The following is a 21,076-nucleotide window of genomic DNA, read 5'->3' as shown; positions in this document are numbered from 1 at the left end:
TATAAAATCGGGACATCTGGTCACCCTAGTTACTCCCCATACAGATGGATGGGGAGTGGGCAAAGTCTAGGCCTCCCAAAAATACCAGACAGTGCAGTTGAGGAAGCAAAGAGCAAAAGCAATAGCAATCTGCACTAGCTCTAGGAACAGATTGTTTTCCCTGGAGCAAAGTATAATCCAATTTCTGGTCCTAGGACAGTGCAACTACGTGCTGCCACTTCCTTGGGATTTGTGACAAGGGGGTAGTATACTGCGGCTAGAAAACAAATGTCTATAAATTCTCACAATCATTCTGTAAACACAGTTATAGCAAATTTAATATTGATGAGAATCAATACAGATTAGGAATGTTCACCATTCTTAAACACCATATACATTATGAATATATACTGAATATTTCCAATTGATTCCATTCTCAGGCTCAATGTATTAACCACAATTGTAACATGTTTTATTAATTTATATGAAAAATACTTCACTAAGAAAGTAGACAAACTGCACAGAAATAGTACAAGTGTCATGTGCATAGCAATACAGCTTAAAGCATTCACATATGGCTTTGTTTAAATGAAACTATTGGGAAAATGGTCCTATTTGGACCTATGGTTATACAGTTGACATGATGTAAACTGTTTCACATCTTTTAGGCACTTGCTAACAATAGTGTTCAATCCCTGAAAAAGCAAAATCAAAAACCATTCAAATTGAAAACAACAAAAAAACCCATGGATAATAGCTGTGTGTAGTTGAAAAACCTTTAAATCAGTTTTAGTAGTGCATGCACAGAACTGAAAAGGGAAAAAAATTCTGTGCATGATTTATAGCAAGTAACTGAGCAGTACAAAAATATTTACATGTTTAGGTTTTTTAATATGTACAGAACAAAAATCCTGTGAACTCAATCTATTGAATAATAAAAATATAGGACATGATAGCAATAAAAAATATTTGAAGTTTTATGGTACTGTAATTGCAATTAGTTATACAATATCTAACCCACAGTTCTTTGTTGTATCTCAACATTTGATGCTATCATTTTGCATTATTTTAAAATTTTGTTTTGTATTTATATACCATACCTAAATAACCTCTGTATCATAATTCAACTTGGTTCTTTTTAAAATGAGTACTGTAAGGTATTTAATTTTTGCTTTCTTCACTAATCAAAGATTATACTAATGAATTCCAGTCTCGAGTAGCTTCCATCAAATGTCTCTGTCCGTGCCCTACCCAATTATCTTGATTGTCAAATATCCTACCACAAAACCAGCAGCTAAAGTTAGCTTTCAAGGTATTATCAGAGGTAGTTTTCACAATCTGATAATTGTTTTTGCTTGTCTTTTTCAGTGTTAATTTTAACACAAATCTTTCTTTTACAGGACTAACAGGTTTTATCATCCTGTGCCTCCTTCGAGAGAGATCCTCAGTAGCAATGTCCAAAGTATTGCAGTATGCCGGTTCCAGAAGAGCATCAATAGTTCTTTTTGACAATGAGACCTTAAGAACATGTCCTTTAAATTTAGCAATAGTTTTCATTACATTTACAACTTCTGGAACGTCTGCATCAGGATGGTTCAGTACTACAACTGGCTGATTTCTCCGAGGACATTTTACAAGTTGTTTAGAATTAAAAGGAAGTAGTTTCAAAGTCCTCACAGTTTCCTTTGATGCCCTTGGTCTGTAAGGGCCACTTGATTTGCTAACAACTTCAGTTTGATTCTTTTCTTTGCACTTCCTGTGCAACATTATTTTCTTTCTAGGGGGTTCCTGGAAGTCATCCTTAGTTTTTCGTTTGGAATTCTTGTTTCTTTGTGAAACCACAGCTTCTGAACTTTTATAACCTGTTTGTTTTAAGTGAGGTTTGACTTTTGAAAGTTTGTTTCTGGTGTTCCACGTGGACTTTTGACTACCATAACTATTCCCTTTGTTAGCAATTACTGCTTGTCTAGAATTAATTGAACAGTTTTGCGACCATGCCCCTGTAGGCTTGGTGGAATGTACAGGTTCTACAGGAAGTACACAATTAGAGCCTGCCAAAGAGGGATTTGCTGGCATCAATCTACCTGGTAAAAATAAGGCATCACTAGAAGTAAGAATAGTCTGTTTCTTCCCTAGTGCAGGACTTTTAAAGGACTGCATTTTATCCAATTGTAGTGAGGGCACAGAGTTGCTAACTGATTGTTTTAGATCAGTAGTTGCATCAGAAGTAGAGGTCTTAACTTTCAGCAAAAGCTTTTGTTGCATGGCTCCAGTTTTCTTTGGTTGACAATTTTGATTATAAGCATTATCTTGAACAACATTATGTTTCTGAACCACAGGCTTGTTTGGCGTCATACATTTCAGAAAAACTGCCGGTCGTCCATCAGGCAAAAGCGCATAAACAGGCTGCTTCTGTGGAATCTCCTGTTGTTTTACTGACTCCAAGGAACCAAACACCGTGCCACGATGTTCTGGTAACATTTTTTCAGAAGAAATTCCTTTCATAGAAGAATCAGCTGAATTTGTAATTAAAAGAGGTGCTTTGAATGGCACGCTATTTGACAAATCACTTACTGCCTCATCAGATGCAGTGTTAACACCAGAGGAATTACTTACACTTCTAACACTGTCATTTTTCCATTCGGTCTTTGAAGTCGGTACTGTTATTTTACCATACTCTTTAGATGCAACTCTCCCTAAAAGCTGAGAGCTATTACCAGTGACATTTGTAACTGTACCAAGTGTCCCGTTACTAAATGTCAATATCATTCCAGGTCCTTTATTTAAAAGAAAGGATGCAGGTATGCTTTTAGTCAAATGAACATCTGATGAACTCGCTGATGGGAGAGGTTTTCCTGAAACAACTTGTAAGCTTGGTTGGTTAGCAAGATGCAAAGGTACAAGAAATCCTGGTGGAGGTGACTGAACTAGAAGTGTTTTCTTCTGTTCTGGAAGAACTGGTGAGAAGCCGCTAGGATTCTGGGTTGTAGATCGCATCCTATCTTTTACCAGCTGCTGTGTTATGATTGCATCAGTATGAGTTTTAAGCAATGTACCAACACTCGCAGTTCTAGATAACTTATCCATTTCTTCTGCATCAAGTGATGTCATTGGTGCCTGTCTTTCTTTCCCAAAACATATACCTTCACTTTCTGTGCTACATTTCATGTTCAGCTCTCTCTTAGACATATGAACACCTACATTAGAAGAACTGGCTAAACTACATGCAGTTGAGTCCTTTAAGTGTGTAAAAGTTTTACTGTCTGTCTGATGACATGAAAATGACTGATCACAATGAAGTTTTATGCATGTATTTAACTTATTGTGAGATTCTTGCTGAGTAGTTGATTTTACTTTTAGCACGTCTTGAAGTAATTGGTTTACTTCAGGTGACAAATAATTGGATGCCTGTTTACTATGTAATGAGAAAACTGATGTGATTTTAGGCATAAGGGATGAATTAGAACAATCTGAAATATTTTCTGCTTTAGATTTCTCAGCTACATTTTCAAACACTTGGTTTATATTAGTGTCCAAATACTGTTTGTTACCACCATGCCATTTTTCTGTAAAACACTGTCTGTCAATAGCACATTTAGATTGGTTTCTTGAAGACAAAGAATTATTCTTAGTGTTTACATGTCCATAAACTGAATTAATATTTAACTGGGATGATACACATTTTTCAGGATTTAGGCCTCTCGCTGACTGTGAAAATGAGGTTGTAGAGTCACTTCTCAAGCGGTTTTGAAGAAGAAACATTTTGCTGGACATAAAGTCTTTAGGTTTGTCATCTGTTGGCATCCAAATGCTACATGGATTATCTGAAGAGTCTATTTTAGAGTAATTATGAAAAGGCAGTAGTCCCTGGTTAGATGAATCAACTGATGGATAGTAGAGATGATTAGGTCCACTGTTATTGCTCACTCCACCATTTTGTGTTTTAAATTCAGTAGGGAAGGGCATTTTCATGGGGTCATAATGAAGTGTATTTGTAACTGTGGGAGATAATACCTGAGGACGACTGTGAGCAATACAACTTTCCCATGAGAGAACATTACCCCTAGTTCCAACTTTTGTCACCAAGTCATATGGAGGTGCAGTTGATGCAGGCTTCATTGGCAAATGAGTTGCATTCTTTCCTATAACTACAGTGGGAGATTCTACAGTCTGAGAAATATTCTTACCATGTGATAAAGTATTATTTTGTTTTTCTGCTTTTGCGTTTCCTGAACAAGGAGTAGAAAATGAAAATGGAGTGGAGGTTAATGGATGAACAGAATTATTCTTCAGAGTCTGATGATTAGTTACATGTGATGTAGCACCTGAAGACAAGCCAAAAGTATCAGCAGTTTGTAGCAAAGAATCAGCTGAGGCATCAGATTTTTGTCCCGATAAGTACACATTCTGTTTATTTGTAGGCAACAATTTTATTACAATATGCTGTTTTCCATCCACCATCTTAAATCCCATAAATTTAGCACTGTAGTTTGCTGGAACAGATATTTTATTATTTTTCACCATCAGAACTGTAGGTCCATGAACAGCATTTTTCAATAATCCCAAACCAAAACTTGACCCATCTTCTGCTTTGTTGTATTGCATGGTGATAGGTGACAATGTTCCACCTTGCAGATTATGCTTTTCATTATGTATAATTTGATCTTTTTCTTCATTCATATGCAGCTCCTTCACAGACTGGTTTAGCTCTTCAGATTTGGCTTGAATTTTATTCAAATTCCTAAGCACTTGTGCATTTTGCTCTTCAGTTTTGTCATTTCCATTGTTAATCTTTTTCCGTCTCCAAAGTGCTTTCCTTGATGCTCCTGTTTTGTACCTTCTCAAAATAAGCTTGAGCCCTGCTGGAGTCTTTACTATTCTTTTTTCACATTTATCTTTCTCCAGTTTATCTTTTGCATATAAGTGATCTCTATGCAAAGCTATTACATGCTTTAAAAGGTAATCCTTCCGTGGTGCACTATAGTTGCAATACTGACAACTGAAAGGAAATGCACCAGTGTGAACAAGAAGATGCTCCTGAAACTCCCCTTTTGTAAAGCTGACATGATGGCATTTACCACATTTATATTGGATTTCATTATGTCTATGAATGTGCTGAACAAATGTGCCCACATCTCGGGTAGAAAACCCACACTTTTCACATTGAAAATGGCCATTTATACAATGCTTTGATGTGAAGTGTTTTGTCAAGTCCAACAGGGTATATATATGCTCATCATTACAAATCTCACATTTTACTAAAGTGCTGCGATGGATGCGGCGATGTTGTTTAAACAACTGGAAGTCATTGGCTGAAAAATTGCACATTTCACAAGGATACGAAGGCAACTCTCCATAGTGTAACAGTTGAAAGTGTTTCTGTAGATCATTTGGGCTATATCTAATTTTGTCTCTACATTTTGTACAGGTGAAATTCAGTATCTTTGCTGAAGTTTTCAAACCCTCTTCTTCAAACTGCACTTCCGGTTTACTTTGCAAATTGTAGCTCTCTGAACAATTTAGATGACTTCCATTTACTTTCTCTTGACTTAAAGATTTTCTTGCAGTTTGCTGTTTACACTGAAATAATTTTCTGAATCTATCAACTTCATGTTTCAATACCACTTCATTTGGAATGTTCACTTTGGGCAAATCAATTTTCACATTTTTCAGTCCATAAGAAAGATTGACATCTAAAATCAGCGGTGGAGGCATTACACTTCTAGTATCATTCACCAATACTTTTTCCACAGCATTATCTGGAATACAAACACAAAGTTTCTTTGCATCATTATCTTGTAAAGTAGTTGGCTTTTTATCACAAAAAATTTGTTCCTTTTCAGATGGCATGGTTTTAAAATATTCCTTATTTTGTTTTAGGGAGATCTTGTGAGTTTTTGTAATTTGTGCAGCAGACAAGCCTGTTATGCAGAAATATCTTCAGAGTTCCAGGACTTTCTCCATTTTAATTTCCCTGAAATTAAAAATAGCACAGTGAATGCTACTTTTTAAAAGCTGATTCAATTGTAACATACTCCTTATGAAATTATTTAAAGCATAGTTTATGAGCCAGCATTTTAAATATATTTTTAACTGTTTATTTCTTTTATACATTTGTATTGCTGTGGCACCCAGGAGAAACAGCACCAATCCAAAAAACAAAAAGCCTCCCTCCAAGAACTACATTAATTTTATTTTTATGAAACTTTTTTGGATCATTTGGGCATTATATTTTCAAATATATACACAAATATTTTAAAATTGTATGTGCTATACCTATTGACAAAAGAGAAAAATACACTTTAACAGTTCTTAGCTACAGCTTTGTTTTTTGTTTTCCTCACAACATAGCTTTTTGTAAACAAAAGTCTTAAATATATGTTGATATTGTGTAAGCATCAGAACTTCTGAGTGCCTTTTTTATTAATCCAGATTTTATTATTTACTCAGGAACAGATAAACCCTGGATTCAATCCATTTAAAAATAATTACCGTAACTTTACTATGACATGGGTCATGAAATGGCACCTAATGTATTATGAATGAATTCAAACAGTATGCAGTGAAATTTGACTTCATTAATAAAAATATGAAAATGCCCCTACTTTTGCTAAGTTTTCACTACTCATAGTAGTAGCTAAATGTTGTGTAACAGAAACCAGTATCACCTATTCTTGGGGAATAGACAGATTTAAGTTTTACTTTACAAATGATGTGGACAAAAAATCTATATCAATACAAAGCAGCACAAGAGGTTTCACTGGCATACGGTCTGGAAGCTCAAGTCCATGTTTGAAAACAAGGTTCCCACATGGCAACATAGTATCAGGTGCAATGGATTGTCACAGAAAATCATTTTCACTCCTTAAAGGTAAACTGCAAAACAAAACAAAAAAGGGGGTTGCCCTTCCCTGCTTCCTCATAATCTATAAAGTTCTTTCCTGTTTAGGTTTTTAACATTAGAAAAAATGATATCTTCATGTCCCTCTTTTCTGGAGTGCTTTAGCAAAATTTTTGGAGATGTTGCTTGAGTAGTGGAATCACAAGATACTGTAACCTGAGCAGCACCCCCCCACACACACGCACACCTACACAAGGTGCTGGGGATACTGAATCTTAGATCATTTTATTGGTTAACATTCAAACTGTAAGAATGAGTTTTTCATTCCCTCTTGGTTAGGGGTATGCAAAAGCTACAGTATAGATAACAGGCTCTGACAACAGCGCAACTGAAGTTCTCCAAATATTTTATCATAGTCCTCTAGCAACAGAAGACCCAATATTAAACACATTAAAATCAAGCAGCAAGATGGAAGCTGACAAAAATGCCAAGGCTCTATTTACACATCAGAGGAGCAAGAACGGCAAAAAACATTTTTACACATATTCTTTATTGTACACCTTTAAAAAGTATTATTAGGACTCCTAAACAAGTCTCCCAAATGATAAAGAGCAAAACATTTTCCAGTATTTTATACAGCTTTTCAATAGTAATATATTGTATATTATTATTATAGGATAGTAATAGCAATATTTTAGACTGAATTAAAATTCAACTAACAGTGTTCCTCAGTTAAGTGAATCACAAAGTTTTAAATTACACATTTGGTGTTCTTAAAACACACACACTTAGGAGTATTTGGTAATTAAGACCAATAACCTGGCATACAGAAAAGAGGAATTTTATTTTTAGATAAGCTACTGTACATTTCCTGTTTATACTCACAAGTGTGAGATTAGTCCATCTGATATTACTCTGTTTTGTGCCATCACAGAGGCACTGCATATACACTTCATTGTCACTAAAAGAAAAATATACTAATGTTTCCTCTTGTCAACACTAAGATCCACTGATGTACTGGTATATAAGTAGAGAAAATAATCTAGCTCCCAAATAAAGCATGGGTGACAAAGTATGGCGGAGAATTCTTCACTGTAGCTGGATATTATTAATAGACAAGATGCAACCCATTCAAATTATATGTCCCAGCATGCCATGCTCCATCCTGATGCTAGTAGCTAGCTGCTTAGATGACAATGGAGCATTATACTGAATACGGAGACCGGTAATAACTACAGACTGCACTTTGCATTAAAAATGAAGACAGTCTGCTGTATTTTATGCAAAGGGTGAACTTCAGGTTCCTACTGGGCACCAGTGTGATCCTGAGTTGGGCAACCTTTCATTAACTGGATAAAACACAGATGCTCTTGGCAAAGTGTTTGCCAGATATATCCAACCAAGTTAAATTCTACTTAAACTAGCTAACCACACAAGATACAAGTTAACATTCATATGCTAATATAAAACTGCCTCACTGTATAATAGCAAACTTTTTCTAAGTGTAGCTCCGCACACAACAAACAAAATTCTTAACTAGTAAACTTACAAATAGAAGCCCAGTGAAATTTTTGTGTTTTAGATAGGCATACATTGAACTTACTCAGAAGGGAAAGATTAGATTTCAATTCTTCATTTGCCTTTTCAACATTTTTCTTCCACAAGAATGAAAGGCATAAAAATACAACGATCAGAAAAGGCCACAGTCAGGAGAAATACTTAAGAGAAGGATCTGGAAATAAAAGGATAGAGATTTTAAAAGCTGTAAATTTAAGCATTTCTGAAGAAAAGAAAAAAAAAACAAGCACAGATTCTTCACAATCTGACATTTTGTGTGTTTTTAGCCAAAAGAAGGATGGGACAAACTCTTATATGACAAATATTGTTCTGTCAAGAAGAATGGAGTAATTTGTGATATGACCTATAAATCTATGAGTGGAATTAACATAGTTGGCAATCAAAAAACAAAAATGTACTCTCCCATCAATGCCTTGGGTACTTCTAAGGTGCCTATAACTTTGGTAACCAAGTAGCCAGACATGATAGTTGTCAACAAACCACAGAAAGAGAACACTATTTGGTACCACAGAGCTTGTCTACATTTACAGCGATGCAGCTGCGCCACTGTAGCACTTTGTGAAGATGCTACCTAGGCCAACAGGAAAGCTTCCACCTTCCCAAGAAGGGAGAATCCCTCCCGTCGAAATAGTGATCTCAACACCAGGAGTTGAGTCAGTATAACTGTGCTGTTACACCAACATAAGATTGTAGTGTAGACCAGGGCTCAGTCCACTGATTCTTGAATCTGCACCAATAACTTTGGAGAAGTCATACAACTATTTCCCAGGAGGATTTTGAAAAAAAATGCTTTTTAAAAAGAAAAAGGGGGACATGAAAGGAAAGGGAACTAGTCTACTCACCACCATTTGAAAATAAAACTGGATTTACAAGTTTTATATTTGATATTATGAGTAAGGACCAAATCTTGAAAACACTTACACATATGCTTAATGTTACTCAGATGAGTAAGCGGTTTCTAGATTTTTCTAGGCCCCAATCTTGTTTTGAAGGACTTCCAGTTTGCCAATGTGTTGTTAAAACATGATGTAGGTGAAAACAAAAGCAAGCCATTGAATACAAAGGAGAAATGACCCAGTTTAATCTGATGATGATAATTAACTATTCTTATTTATAACATAAAAAAGATTAGCCCTTTGTACACAAATTTAACTCCATCTCAACTATTATACATTTTGTAAATTTTCATCAAATAGTAAGAGAAAAAAATAAATTTGAAATATAATAAGGTTACAGCCAATTAATAGTGTCAAAGTTTTGCATAAATTTTGTTTCCAGTACCTTAAATTTTCTAGTTTAAAAATAACTTTCACATTTTTGGTCAAATCTGCAAACTTTCACTCATTTAAGCAAATCTTTGACTTCAACAGGAATATGCACATGTTTAAGGGCTTACAAAAATAGGCTCTGATGTTAAAATATATTTGAGCTCTCATATCTTTATTTTATTAAAACAAAGTGAAACTTGTTAAATTTGAACAAAAATCTGAGACTAAATTAAGATGGACATTAACTTAGAAAGGTTTATTATTTATAAAAGCATCTTATATTAGAAATACAGTGCTATGCAATCATCATAACATACCTACAATTACTTTCTTGAGCTACATTTATAATAGTCTATAAAAAGCTTCACTAAATATACTATTAGCACAGCACAGTGTACACATTTTAGACACTCTAAGCACCACAATTAAGTAGTTCTTTGTAAAGGCTACCAGCTGACTACTCCACTCATGGTATGATATAAAACCATTGTGAAGGGTTTTCTAGTCTAGGGTACCAGCTCTCAGGGAAAAAAATGTAGTGTGTGTGAGTGTATACACATATATGGTGGACAAACAGGGCTGAAATACAAAACCCAAGGTGTAAAAAGGTGTATTTAGTGTTTATGAACTACTGCAGTGGTACATTTTAAACTATTAAAAGGCATTACTACAAGACTCTCTAAGCAGAAGTGGGGCTGGGGGGAGAGCCCCTTTTCTGGGGCACTGAGAAGAGAATCCGTCGTTGTAGACTAACTCAAGCCTTTCAGGCAACTCTAGGGATAAACATTCCGCTGAGACACAGGGCACCTGATGGGCAGTGAGTGATCCCCCCCCCCCCCAGCCATAGTCACCTCTCCCCATCCTGACCCCATCAGCCCAGGTAGTGCTGGGCAGCCCCCCACACCTGGCTGCCCCGCTTCAGGGCCCCAGGGACGGGGGGGGGTGCGCGGGGAAACAGAACTTTTGCTGCTGCCCACGGGGATGGCAGAGTTGCCAGGCGGGAACTCTACTGGCCCCCTCAGCCAGGCGGAAGGATACACGGGCACTGATCTTGGGCTCCCTGCCATACGGCGACGGGACACGCTTGGTGCCCGCGGAAGGGGGCTCAGCCGCTTTCCCTCTTGCTCCCCCCTCGCCTCCCGCCACCCACCCGGACCCTGGGGCCACCCCACAAACTTTCATGGCGGGAGGCGCACGGAACTATTTGATGGCTCAGCCCTACAGCAGGACGGCTTCCTGCCCCGCCAGGGAGTCGCCCCCTGCTTGCCGCAGCCCCCTCCCGTGCACGGGGCCGTAGCCCCCTCCCTCGGGGCCGCGCGGGAGCCCATCCGCCCGCGGCGGACCGTGCCCTGTGCCCACTTACCTTGCCCGTCTCCATAGCCCTCCGAGTCACAATTGGCGGCCATAACAGTTTCCATCCGGGGACTGTAGGGCTGCCGAGCTGAGCCCAGCCCAGCAATGGGGGGTGGGGGTGGTGGCGGCGGCGGCGGCGGAGGGATACGCGCTTCACCTGGAGCAGACGGACGGAGGCCGAGGAGGCCCAAGGAGGGGAGTGCGTTCTGATGACCCTCCAGGCCCCCAGTTGGGGGGCGTGCCAGGCGCCCTGGAAGCCTCCCGTGCCCCTGTGCTGGCTGCTGTATGTTGACTGCAGCAGCTGCAAGGCTGAGATCCTGCTATATATGAGGCAGCAGCATTGACGGTCCCACACACCCTCCCTCTTCCTCCTCCTCCTCTTAGGGTGACAGATAGCAAGTGTGAAAAATCAGGGCACTTTTTGAAGGGGGGGTATAGTTGCATATATAAGACAAAGCACCTAATATTGGGGTGTCTGGTCACCCTATTCTTGTCTATGACTGGAGGGGCTGCGGTTGGGAAGGGGGGCATGGCACGGGAACATAATACATGACTCCCAGCAGCAGGGCACCAACCTCCCACACTTCCTACTCTGCCAACCAAGTACATACTCCTCACCCTACACAAAGACACACACGACCCCTTCAGAGCCTCAGACCTTGACTTTTTGAAACGGGGCCCTAACCCTGATGGATTATATGTGCACTAACCCCTCACCTGCCAACTCCCTTATCCAAACTAAGGTCACCTTCCCTCCCCTCCCCACAATACAGCCAACCAACTCTGGTTTGTAGCAACAGTTTGCCATTCCCCAAAATGAACCTTTTCTGTGGCCAGTGTACTTCAATGAAGTAGAAAATTGTATCTCTATTTTTCTCACCAAATATTACTATTTATTTAGCAAGTTTATAATTCCTTCACACAAACACACATGCATCCCATTGCATTCAGATTCACTGAACAATGACAAGGTACCCATCATCATGCAGACATAGAGGAAGATATGGTTGCTACTTCAAGGAGTCCAGTGCAGATAGAGACTTTGCAGCTCACACATTAGAAATACCTGGCAGAGATAAGATATTTTATACACTCAAGGTAATGTAGCAAACAAAGCTGAAAAATTCTGTGGAAGAAATGTTTCTTCAGAGTGTAGTTGTTTACTTCACTAGAAGAGGGAGACTGTTCCATGTATAAGGGTTAAACTACAGTTGCCATTTTCATAACAATTATGTTAGTAGAGTGGTGTGTTTGTGGTGCTTTACAAGACATATCAAATGTCAAGGTCCCTGTCTGAAGAATTTGTAGTCTCAGACGCATACAATATAATAAATTCAAATGCAAGAAGGCAAAGAGGTGTGGTCAATGACAATAAATATAGGAAAGATTAGCAGAAGAAGTGAGATTTGAAGGAAGAAAGGGCATTGAAAAGGAATGCTGTTCCAAACATAGAGGAGGCCATGAAAGAGGGTGCAAAGCCAAGAAGAAGGAGTAAAAAGGACTGATGGTGTTTCCAGTGGGGAAATGCCCATTGCCTTCAGTGAGAACAGGATTGAACCCAAAGGGAGCAGTTCAATTAAGAATATGTCTACACTACAACCAGTGCAGTGGCACAGCTATGGCACTGCAGCTGTGCCACTGTAGAGTAGACACTTTCTACATTGACGGAACGTGTTTTTCCATCTATGTAGGTCAGTGGTTCTCAAACTTTTTTTTTCGCGGACCACTTGAAAATTGCTGAGGGTCTCAGCGGACCATTTAATGATCTTTCCAAATGTTGTTTGTACCATTAGCTAAGTATTGTAAAGCACTTTGGATAAAAGCACTATATAAAAAAAACCTTAATAGTAATTAACATTTTTTGTTCTGTAAATAAAAGCAAACAACTCATATTTTAATATCAGTAGTCTTACCTTTCTAATGTGATGGATGTTCCCTCTCTCCCCCGCTGCGGCAGCCCTGAGCTGGGGCTGCGATGGAGGGCTGTCTCTCCCCACCAGCCACAGCCCTGGAGCTGGGGAAAGTCTCCTCTTTCTCTGGCCACTGCAGCCCTGCACATCCCAAATTACCCCCACCCCCTCCTCAGACCCCATTTCCCCCTGTCACCCACCCCCTATTATCTCCAAGGCCACCACTTCACCTTACATGTGCATCTTCTCCAGGGTTCAGGCATGCCTGCGCAGCTTCCCTAATTAGGTGGGTGGCCCTTCATTCTCTCGTGTGCGCCTGCCGAGGTGCACACCTTAGAGGGAACTATCCGTGGATCACAGTTTGAGAACATCTGATGTAGGTAATCCACCTGTCTGAGAGAGCAAAATTTTTCACAGCTTTGAGCAATGTAGCTAGACCAATCTAATTTTTAAGCGTAGACTAGACCTAAGTTCTCCATACCTGTTATTAAGTCTCACTAATCGAAAGGAGGAAGACGTCCTCTGAGGATTCAATTTAAGTTAATGTTTAAAGTTTCTCCCTTTGGAGATGGAGGATGATATTGTGTGGGGTTCATGTGTTAAGAGAAGCCATTACAAATTTCCATAATTTTTTTATACTTCGCTCATTCAGATTGTCATCACAGCTTGATATATTGTCCCTGCATTTCTGATTTTAAAATGAGAATGAGAGGAAGCCATGTCAAGTTTGTGGCATGCCAATTTAACATGTCAAAAAGTGCATATTCCTACAAACCCTCAGATGCAAAATCTTTCGTATATGCTATATTAACTGTAGTCGTGTAAAGCCAAAAGCAGGTCCATTTATCTCTGGAATATTTTGCTGTCATCGTTTTCTTATTCACTTTTATGTGTTTTTATGCCTTTGCTAAATGTGAAACTTCAAATAAGCATTATTGCAGTTAAAATGTTACAACCATGAATTTCCACAAAAATGTGCACCAAAATACACAATCGATTAGAATCCAAAAATGTAGATTTTCTTTCATTTTATATTGGAAGATCTATGTTTGCTATTTGCCATTTGTGAAAGACTAGGGCTTTACTTTTATGGGGTAGTATTTATACGCACACACATGCACACAAACACATATGCACTCAGTTTTGCATTTGCACATTATTCAATTTTCATGCACAAATCCAAATTTAGGAGGGCATAGAAACTGAACTTCAGCCTCCTCATCTGTAGAACAGTGATAATGATGTTGTACTTCCATACCTCAAATACATATTATGAGCCTTACTTTACTAAAGCTTGTGAAATGCTTTAAGATTCTCAGATGGATGGTGCTTTACAATTACAAACTATTAGAATATATGAAGTATTTTGTAGACTTATGGTGTGAGGGAGAGCCTACTGTTTCCTACTGTATATCATTTTTCAGACGTGGTTTTGGTTTACAAAATATTTAAAGTTCAATACTACAGTCCTTATTCAACCTAAATTCTCACTGACTTTTTGTTTCATTAACAGTAACTAGCAGTCTTTTGTGGTATACTGTTGCTCCTCTGCATTGCTTAATTGACTGCTTCAGAGTGGGACCAGAGCAGAGCCCTCAGTAATAAAAGAATGCCACCTGTGTCTCTAGAATCCATCTTTTATTGGACCAGCTTTTGTTGGTGAGAGAGACAAGCTTTCGAGCTACACAGAGCTCTTCTTCACGTCTGGGAAATGTATTCAGAGAGTCATAGCTAAGTACAAGCTGGGAATGGGCAACAGAGGATGGCTCACTTGATTACCTGTTCTGTTCATTCCCTCTGGGGCACCTGGCATTGGCCACTGTCGGAAGATAGGATACTGGGTTATATAGACCTTTGGTCTGACCCAGTATGGTGGTTCTTATGTTCTTAAGATCAAACAGATAGTTTATCGTAAGTAGTTACCACATATTTTAAAAAAAGGAGTACTTGTGGCACCTTAGAGACTAACCAATTTATTTGAGCATGAACTTTCATGAGCTACAGCTCACTTCATCAGATCCATTATATTTTAAGAGATCATTTAAGATTCATCATATTTTAAGAGATCATTCAAGGTGAAGTGGCCCGTTAACACCGCTATAGTCATAGGACAAAAAGGGGGGTTAGTGGGCTAAAGATGGTTGTAATAAACCATGAATCCAGTGTCTTTATTAAGACCGTGATTTTTCATGCGAAGCAACATTATAAATTTAAGCTCCAGGCTTGTCTGGTACAGGTTTCCTTTGAGGATGAGGCTCAGATATAGAGTGATCACTTTGTGAAAAGGGTTCATCCATAGGTGGTGTGGGGTTTTTGTCTTTTATCATTTTCTGTGTGAGTTCATTCGAGAGCTCAATCATTGTGTGGTTTCACACCATGTAGTTTTTATTGGGGCATTTAATCCACTGAATGAGGTACACCACATGTTGTGATAGGCATGTGTAAGTCTCACGGATCTTGAAAGTTGTGCTATGGGAGGTGCTGATTATAGTAGCAGTAGGTTGTGCATCTGTTGTTCTGGCAGGGTCTGGTGTCACTTTGAGTTGGTGCGTCCTGGTCTGTGGGGAGCTCACTTCTGGTGATGATGATGATGATGATGCAGAGGAGGAGGAGGAGCTTGGAGAGGTTGGAGGGTTGTTTGAAGAAGGTCACTTCTGGGGTAAGAGGTCAACACAAATCACATTGCAGGACTCCATGTTTTCATAAGAAAGCCACTTATCCCCATTAATGACACTGCCTGTGGGTCTGCCTGACATACACTTGCCTAATTCTGAAATAGCTTCTTTTTGAGGAATCTGAGAAAAAATGCATTATTGTTATCAATAGTGTGCTCCATACTTGAATTAATAAGTGAATATGTCTGGCTAAAACTGATAGCTTTATTTCACGTCTTCTGCTGTGCTTTCATCCCATAGCTAAACTTCTAGATAATCTGTGGTATGTTGTATTTCTTCAGCAACACTGTTCATCTGGAGCTGATTTATGGTATCGCGTTAGCTGAGACTAGATTCAACACTGAGATTTGAAATGGTGGGGTATTTTGGATTTTTTAAAGAACCTGATCTATAAATATACATATAAATAACTACTCATGTGAGTATTATCATTGACATGGAGACATAAAGAGGACTACTTACATGAGTAAAAGATACTCCTATGTATAAGTATCTTCAGGATCAGGCCCAAACAAATTGGTCACAAATGCTCTTTGGATCCACTGCTGTTCTTAGACTTGGTTGAACCTCTAGTTTGCGTTGAGTTTAACATAATTTTAAGTCAAACTTTTTTTCTACAAACTATGACAATATTGTGGTTGTCTTCTGTAGTGTTTCAAACCTATTACCCACACTCCTGCAACATTAAAGGAATCGGCTTAGATGGGTCTGATGCTGACTGGCACCATGAAAACTTCAAAGAAAGTTAAAATATCAACCACTTTTACTATTACAGTGTCATTGCATGAGCAGTTCAGGCAAGACCACTCCGAGAATGCAATGACATCCTGCTATTAACAAAGACATCACTGGGTATAGTAGGCATTAATACTGGTATATTTAAGAGATCATAAATCAGTGGGGCAAAACAGCATTGCCATTTGATTATGGTCTCCTGCTATTTTAACTGTTGAGGCATTTATCATAAATAAATACAGAGGCCAAAGCAAGATGTTTATTTTTATATCAGTGACAGTTGCTCACTGTATCATTGTGCATTCTGATTGGTTGAGTCAACAAACAGGCTACTTCAGCCAATCAAAGCTTATGCTCAAATAAATTGGTTAGTCTCTAAGGTGCCACAAGTACTCCTTTTCTTTTTGCGAATACAGACTAACACGGCTGTTACTCTAAAACCAATCAAAAACAGTTTATTCACCAAGAGGTAGTTTTTTTACTTTTATGAATAACCTGGGTTTCTGCACTACACCATTTTGGTCTCCTGGATTCTGTTTGTCTTAGAGAAATTATTTATTGGGTGTTCTTAATAACCACAGCTCATCCACAAAAGTGCAGTTGTTAAAAAAGTACACTGTACTCCATAAAGAAACTGACCTCTGAGTGGCTCATCTTTTTAGTTTGTTTTAATTATTAGCATAAATTGGGGCTATCTGTAAACAAACCTAATGTGAAATTAATGGATAAGTACTCAGCAGGCCCTACTGAAAGGTTTTAATAAAGGACTGTTTATTATGAGGAAGACAGTGAGCATCTTGTAAGGTATGACCTTGTAAGGTGACTACATAGAGTAGAATGATGACTCAAATGTGTGTTTTCTTTGAGCTGTGCAGTTACTTTGCATTGTATACCTATAATGTTACACTCTTTATTTGAAAAAGTAATTTTAAAACAATTGAAAGCAGCCATCTAACAATCTGACTACTTGGCACAGATTTCATGTTCTACATAAATCACCTTTGAATGTTTTGGAGCCATCTTTTTAAATACATATACTCTGGCTAAACTTTTTAGATGCAATTATGTTGAAACTCTTTCTACCCCAACAATAACAATGGAATTTTCTATTAGCCATTTTACAGCATAATATAACATAACATCTCTCTCTCTATATATATATATATATATATATATAAATAAAAGAGCACCCTGTCTGTCTCCTTCTGGAAATAAAAATGCTCCCTTGAACTGTTTTGATTATGCTAAAGAGACAAGATAAGTGAGATAATATCTTTTATTGGACTAACTTCTACTGGTGAGACAGACAAGTTTTTGAGCTTACACAGAGCTCTTCTTCAGGTCTAGCAAACATACTCAAAAGTGTCACAGCTAAATACAAGTCCCTTTTCACTGAAGCTATTGAGCCACATTCTGCTCTCATTTACACATTTACAACCTTTTGAAAGCTAATGAGTTGAATGGCTATAACTGAGGACCAAATTTGGCTCAGTGTAAATATATTTCACATATGTGTGCTATATATCTTCCATGTCCTTATGTACTGGAAGCATCTCAGGCATGTTGGACACACCCATCAAATGCTTTATATATAGTTTTCATCACATTATCTAACCACCTCCCATATACTACACTGCATTTATAAAGAGTTAGTGTAGGTGTTTACTAACAAATTTCAGTGTATATGTTGTCAGAAGTATAGAGAAGCAGTACTTGAAGCAAAATTCTCTATGAGATCTATGGCAGAAATGTCCCTTCTTCAAAAGCTTCTATGTGTCAAATGGGGATTTGTAACTATTTCCTCAGGTGAAATCCTGGCCCCATTTAAGTCAATGCCCAAAATCACATTGACATCAATGGGGCCAGCTGAGGAGCCTGACTTTGTGGAGTCCCATGTATGCCTTGGCCATGCAAATGTGTGTTTCACAATGTGTTTGTCTCAGGATGATATTCTTTATACAGTATATTCAGCAGAAGGATGTGCATACCAACTCCATGTGCTTTTGGCAGCCAGGGAGAAGGCCCCTTGAACCAAGACCAAGTGGATAGCTGTATTTCATTTGAACACCGACTATCTGCAGGTCAAAACTTGGTCTCCAAACTTTTCCACCCCCAACAGTGATGGGTATCCTACAAATGCTATCAATAATAATGAGAATAGTCTTTAAAACCCAGATTTCAGGGGCAGCCAGAGAAGGTTTGAAATTAGTTCCACAGGTCTGCTTGTGCACAGCTATCCTTAAACTATGGGACGATCTGCAACCCTAGGAGGAGAATTTTACCCTTAGTAGACTAAAGAACAAGAAACCACACACAATTGACAAATGTCTTCCTGATGCAACATTTCAAAATACATCCTGAGTACTGGTCTTATTTTCTTTAGCAAGGGTGGCATTAATTCTCCCTACTAGAATTTATAGGAGTAGAATTATAGACATGCAAACAGGAAAAACTAAAATCAGCAGGTTATTTTAAATCATAACTGATGAAATTACAAAACTGCATGCAGCTTTTGTCACTGCAGAACATATAATTTGAGCCTGCTGACCCTGGTTCTGGTTTAGCTAATGGCTGCATTCTAGCTTCCACCTCTATAACAACTCTCTGCGGTACCAACTTGAATAGGCATCTTTTGTGTACTGTCATAAGCCATTGCCATCCAAGTGTTCATTTGAATAATGAAGACACCCCTAACCCTAAGCCTGTTTCTGGGCAAGTTGCTGAACCTCTCTGTGCTTCAGTTTACCCATCTGTAAAACCTAATGCACGTACACCTCACAGAGGTCTTGTAAGACTTTAGTAGCTGTAAAGTACTTTGAGATCCTTCAGTGAAAGGTACTGTATGCACTTAAAGTATTTATTTAGCTTGTGCTGCATACAGACCCTAAGACTGATGGCCATGTGAGTATTTGACATAAGTGACCACATTTTACCCTCAGATACACACATACAACTTTGCAAATCAAGTAGATGACTATGGTTAGAAGGATAGAAAAAAGTAGGTAGATGACATAAGGGATACATTTTTGCCTTCAGGAATGAATGAACAATTCCTGTTGACTTTGGTGGGAACTGGGTGTGCACATCTGTGTGCAGAATTTGGCACTACTTGTTTCCTCTGTCTTCTATTTTCTCCCCTTTTAATACCAATCACCTATATTCTGGTCACTGCTCATAGTAACCTTGGTTCCCATACCATCCTTTGAGTGACACTTAAATCTAATATTGAAAATGTATTTTCACTACCAGGAGAATGCAGATTGACTAATGCACTTTCTTTCCCCTCACACACCATTAGGCTTCTCCAGATTTTTGTTACATCACCACATACTGAATTTTAGTTAAGTCTCCCACAGCATGCCATGAAAAACCTCTAGATGGTTCATCATACCAAAGGTAATAATCAGCACAAAACTTTGCTTTCTTATTTCATCCATTTGTTATTTGTTGCACTGCTTCCTAATAAGATTTCAAATGGATTTTTAAAGTGGTATTCTCAGTCTACAAGAACGTTTAATATTCTATTGCTCTGACACAGTCATATGATCTTTCTCACCCTTTTGTGTTATCTCATGCCTTGAGTCTTTGGTTTAGTATTTAACTAAGTCCTCTCCACAGAACAGGTTTGGCAGAGGCAGCAGCACAGTTTGAGCTTCCCAAGGCCATCCTGCAATTTACCTTTGTCCTTGATTTAGAGTAACCACTCACCAAGGCAATGGCCATTTCCATGTCCATTCACTGCTTGGCATCTAGTATCAATCGTGATGTTGTTTTTTGTGATGATAGGGACATTTTGTCCTCAAGGAACTAGACTGAATTTAAACTCTTTTCATATAGACATCAGTTGATAATGATTTCCAGTCACTAACTGGGCTAAATTTGATCTAGGAACCTAGAGGGAAAAAACCTCTATATCCCATTACCAATCCCTTGATTATATCCCATTACCAATCACTTCATAGTCCCCCTACTAGTTATTTCAAAAGATACATCTGAGATATCAGGTGCCAGGTTGCCTGTTAATTGTGCCCCTAGGCTTTAGAATTCACTGCCTAATGACAGCAGATCAGTTACTCTGTGTTTACTTCATTTGAAAACAGACTGAATAATGACATTTTTGTTTTGCAAGCTCTTTAATTAATCTGAGATATGTAGGCTATTATTTTAGTTCTGTGCCCTAGGAGGCTTCCTATGCAGTATTCCAGACATGCATATTGTATCAGTTCCTGTTTAAAGAAAAAACTTAGTTGAAGAGGACATTGGCTTGTTTGTTGTTTTTTAGTGAAGTACATTTGTGTGGGGAAAAATAATCCTATAAGTGAAATCAACTGGTAGTATACACTGCCATGTGCTCAGTGATACTGAGCATAGTTTTCCATTTGAAAGATATGGAGCACGAGCAAACGGGGATTTCTTCTTTTAACTAAAAACTTTTCCTCTTAAATATGAAATACCCAATCATGTAAAAGAGATGGGTAAAAACTACTACACAGTAGCACTGTTGGATTTATATCAAAGAGATTTTTACATAAAGACAATTAATTGCCAAATGACAGCAACCTTGTTGAGATTCATCTATTTATAGCCAGCCAATTTCCTTGAAAGAAGAAATTCATGAAGAAAAATAGTTCAGGAAATATCAAGCTTCTGACACAACAGCATGTGCATTTGAGGGATGACAAAGATGTACATAATACTAAGAAAATATAAGAGTTGGTACCCCAGACCACTGGGTGA

General features: G+C 38.3%; 1 protein-coding gene across 2 annotated transcripts; it reads right to left on the bottom strand.

Moving 5' to 3' along the window:
• Positions 1–299: 299 nt before the first annotated feature.
• ZNF518A (zinc finger protein 518A) lies at positions 300–11,307 on the bottom strand. 2 transcript variants are annotated; one of them, XM_048857111.2, is made up of 3 exons: positions 11,030–11,307; positions 8,424–8,552; positions 300–5,953 (listed from the first exon to the last, which is right to left on the bottom strand). In XM_048857111.2, exon 3 carries the CDS (start codon positions 5,827–5,829, stop codon positions 1,171–1,173), a length of 4,659 nt encoding a protein of 1,552 aa, XP_048713068.1. In that variant the 5' UTR covers positions 5,830–5,953; positions 8,424–8,552; positions 11,030–11,307; the 3' UTR covers positions 300–1,170. The 2 variants fall into 2 exon arrangements, with proteins under 2 accessions (XP_048713068.1, XP_048713071.1); XM_048857114.2 differs by having other exon boundaries at positions 300–5,738.
• Positions 11,308–21,076: the final 9,769 nt, after the last annotated feature.

The sequence above is a fragment of the Caretta caretta genome, chromosome 7 (genome assembly GCF_965140235.1).
Source record: "Caretta caretta isolate rCarCar2 chromosome 7, rCarCar1.hap1, whole genome shotgun sequence".
Taxonomy (NCBI): Eukaryota; Metazoa; Chordata; order Testudines; family Cheloniidae; genus Caretta; species Caretta caretta.
Note: the sequence above shows the minus strand (reverse complement) of the source record. Positions and strands in the feature narration are given on the sequence as shown.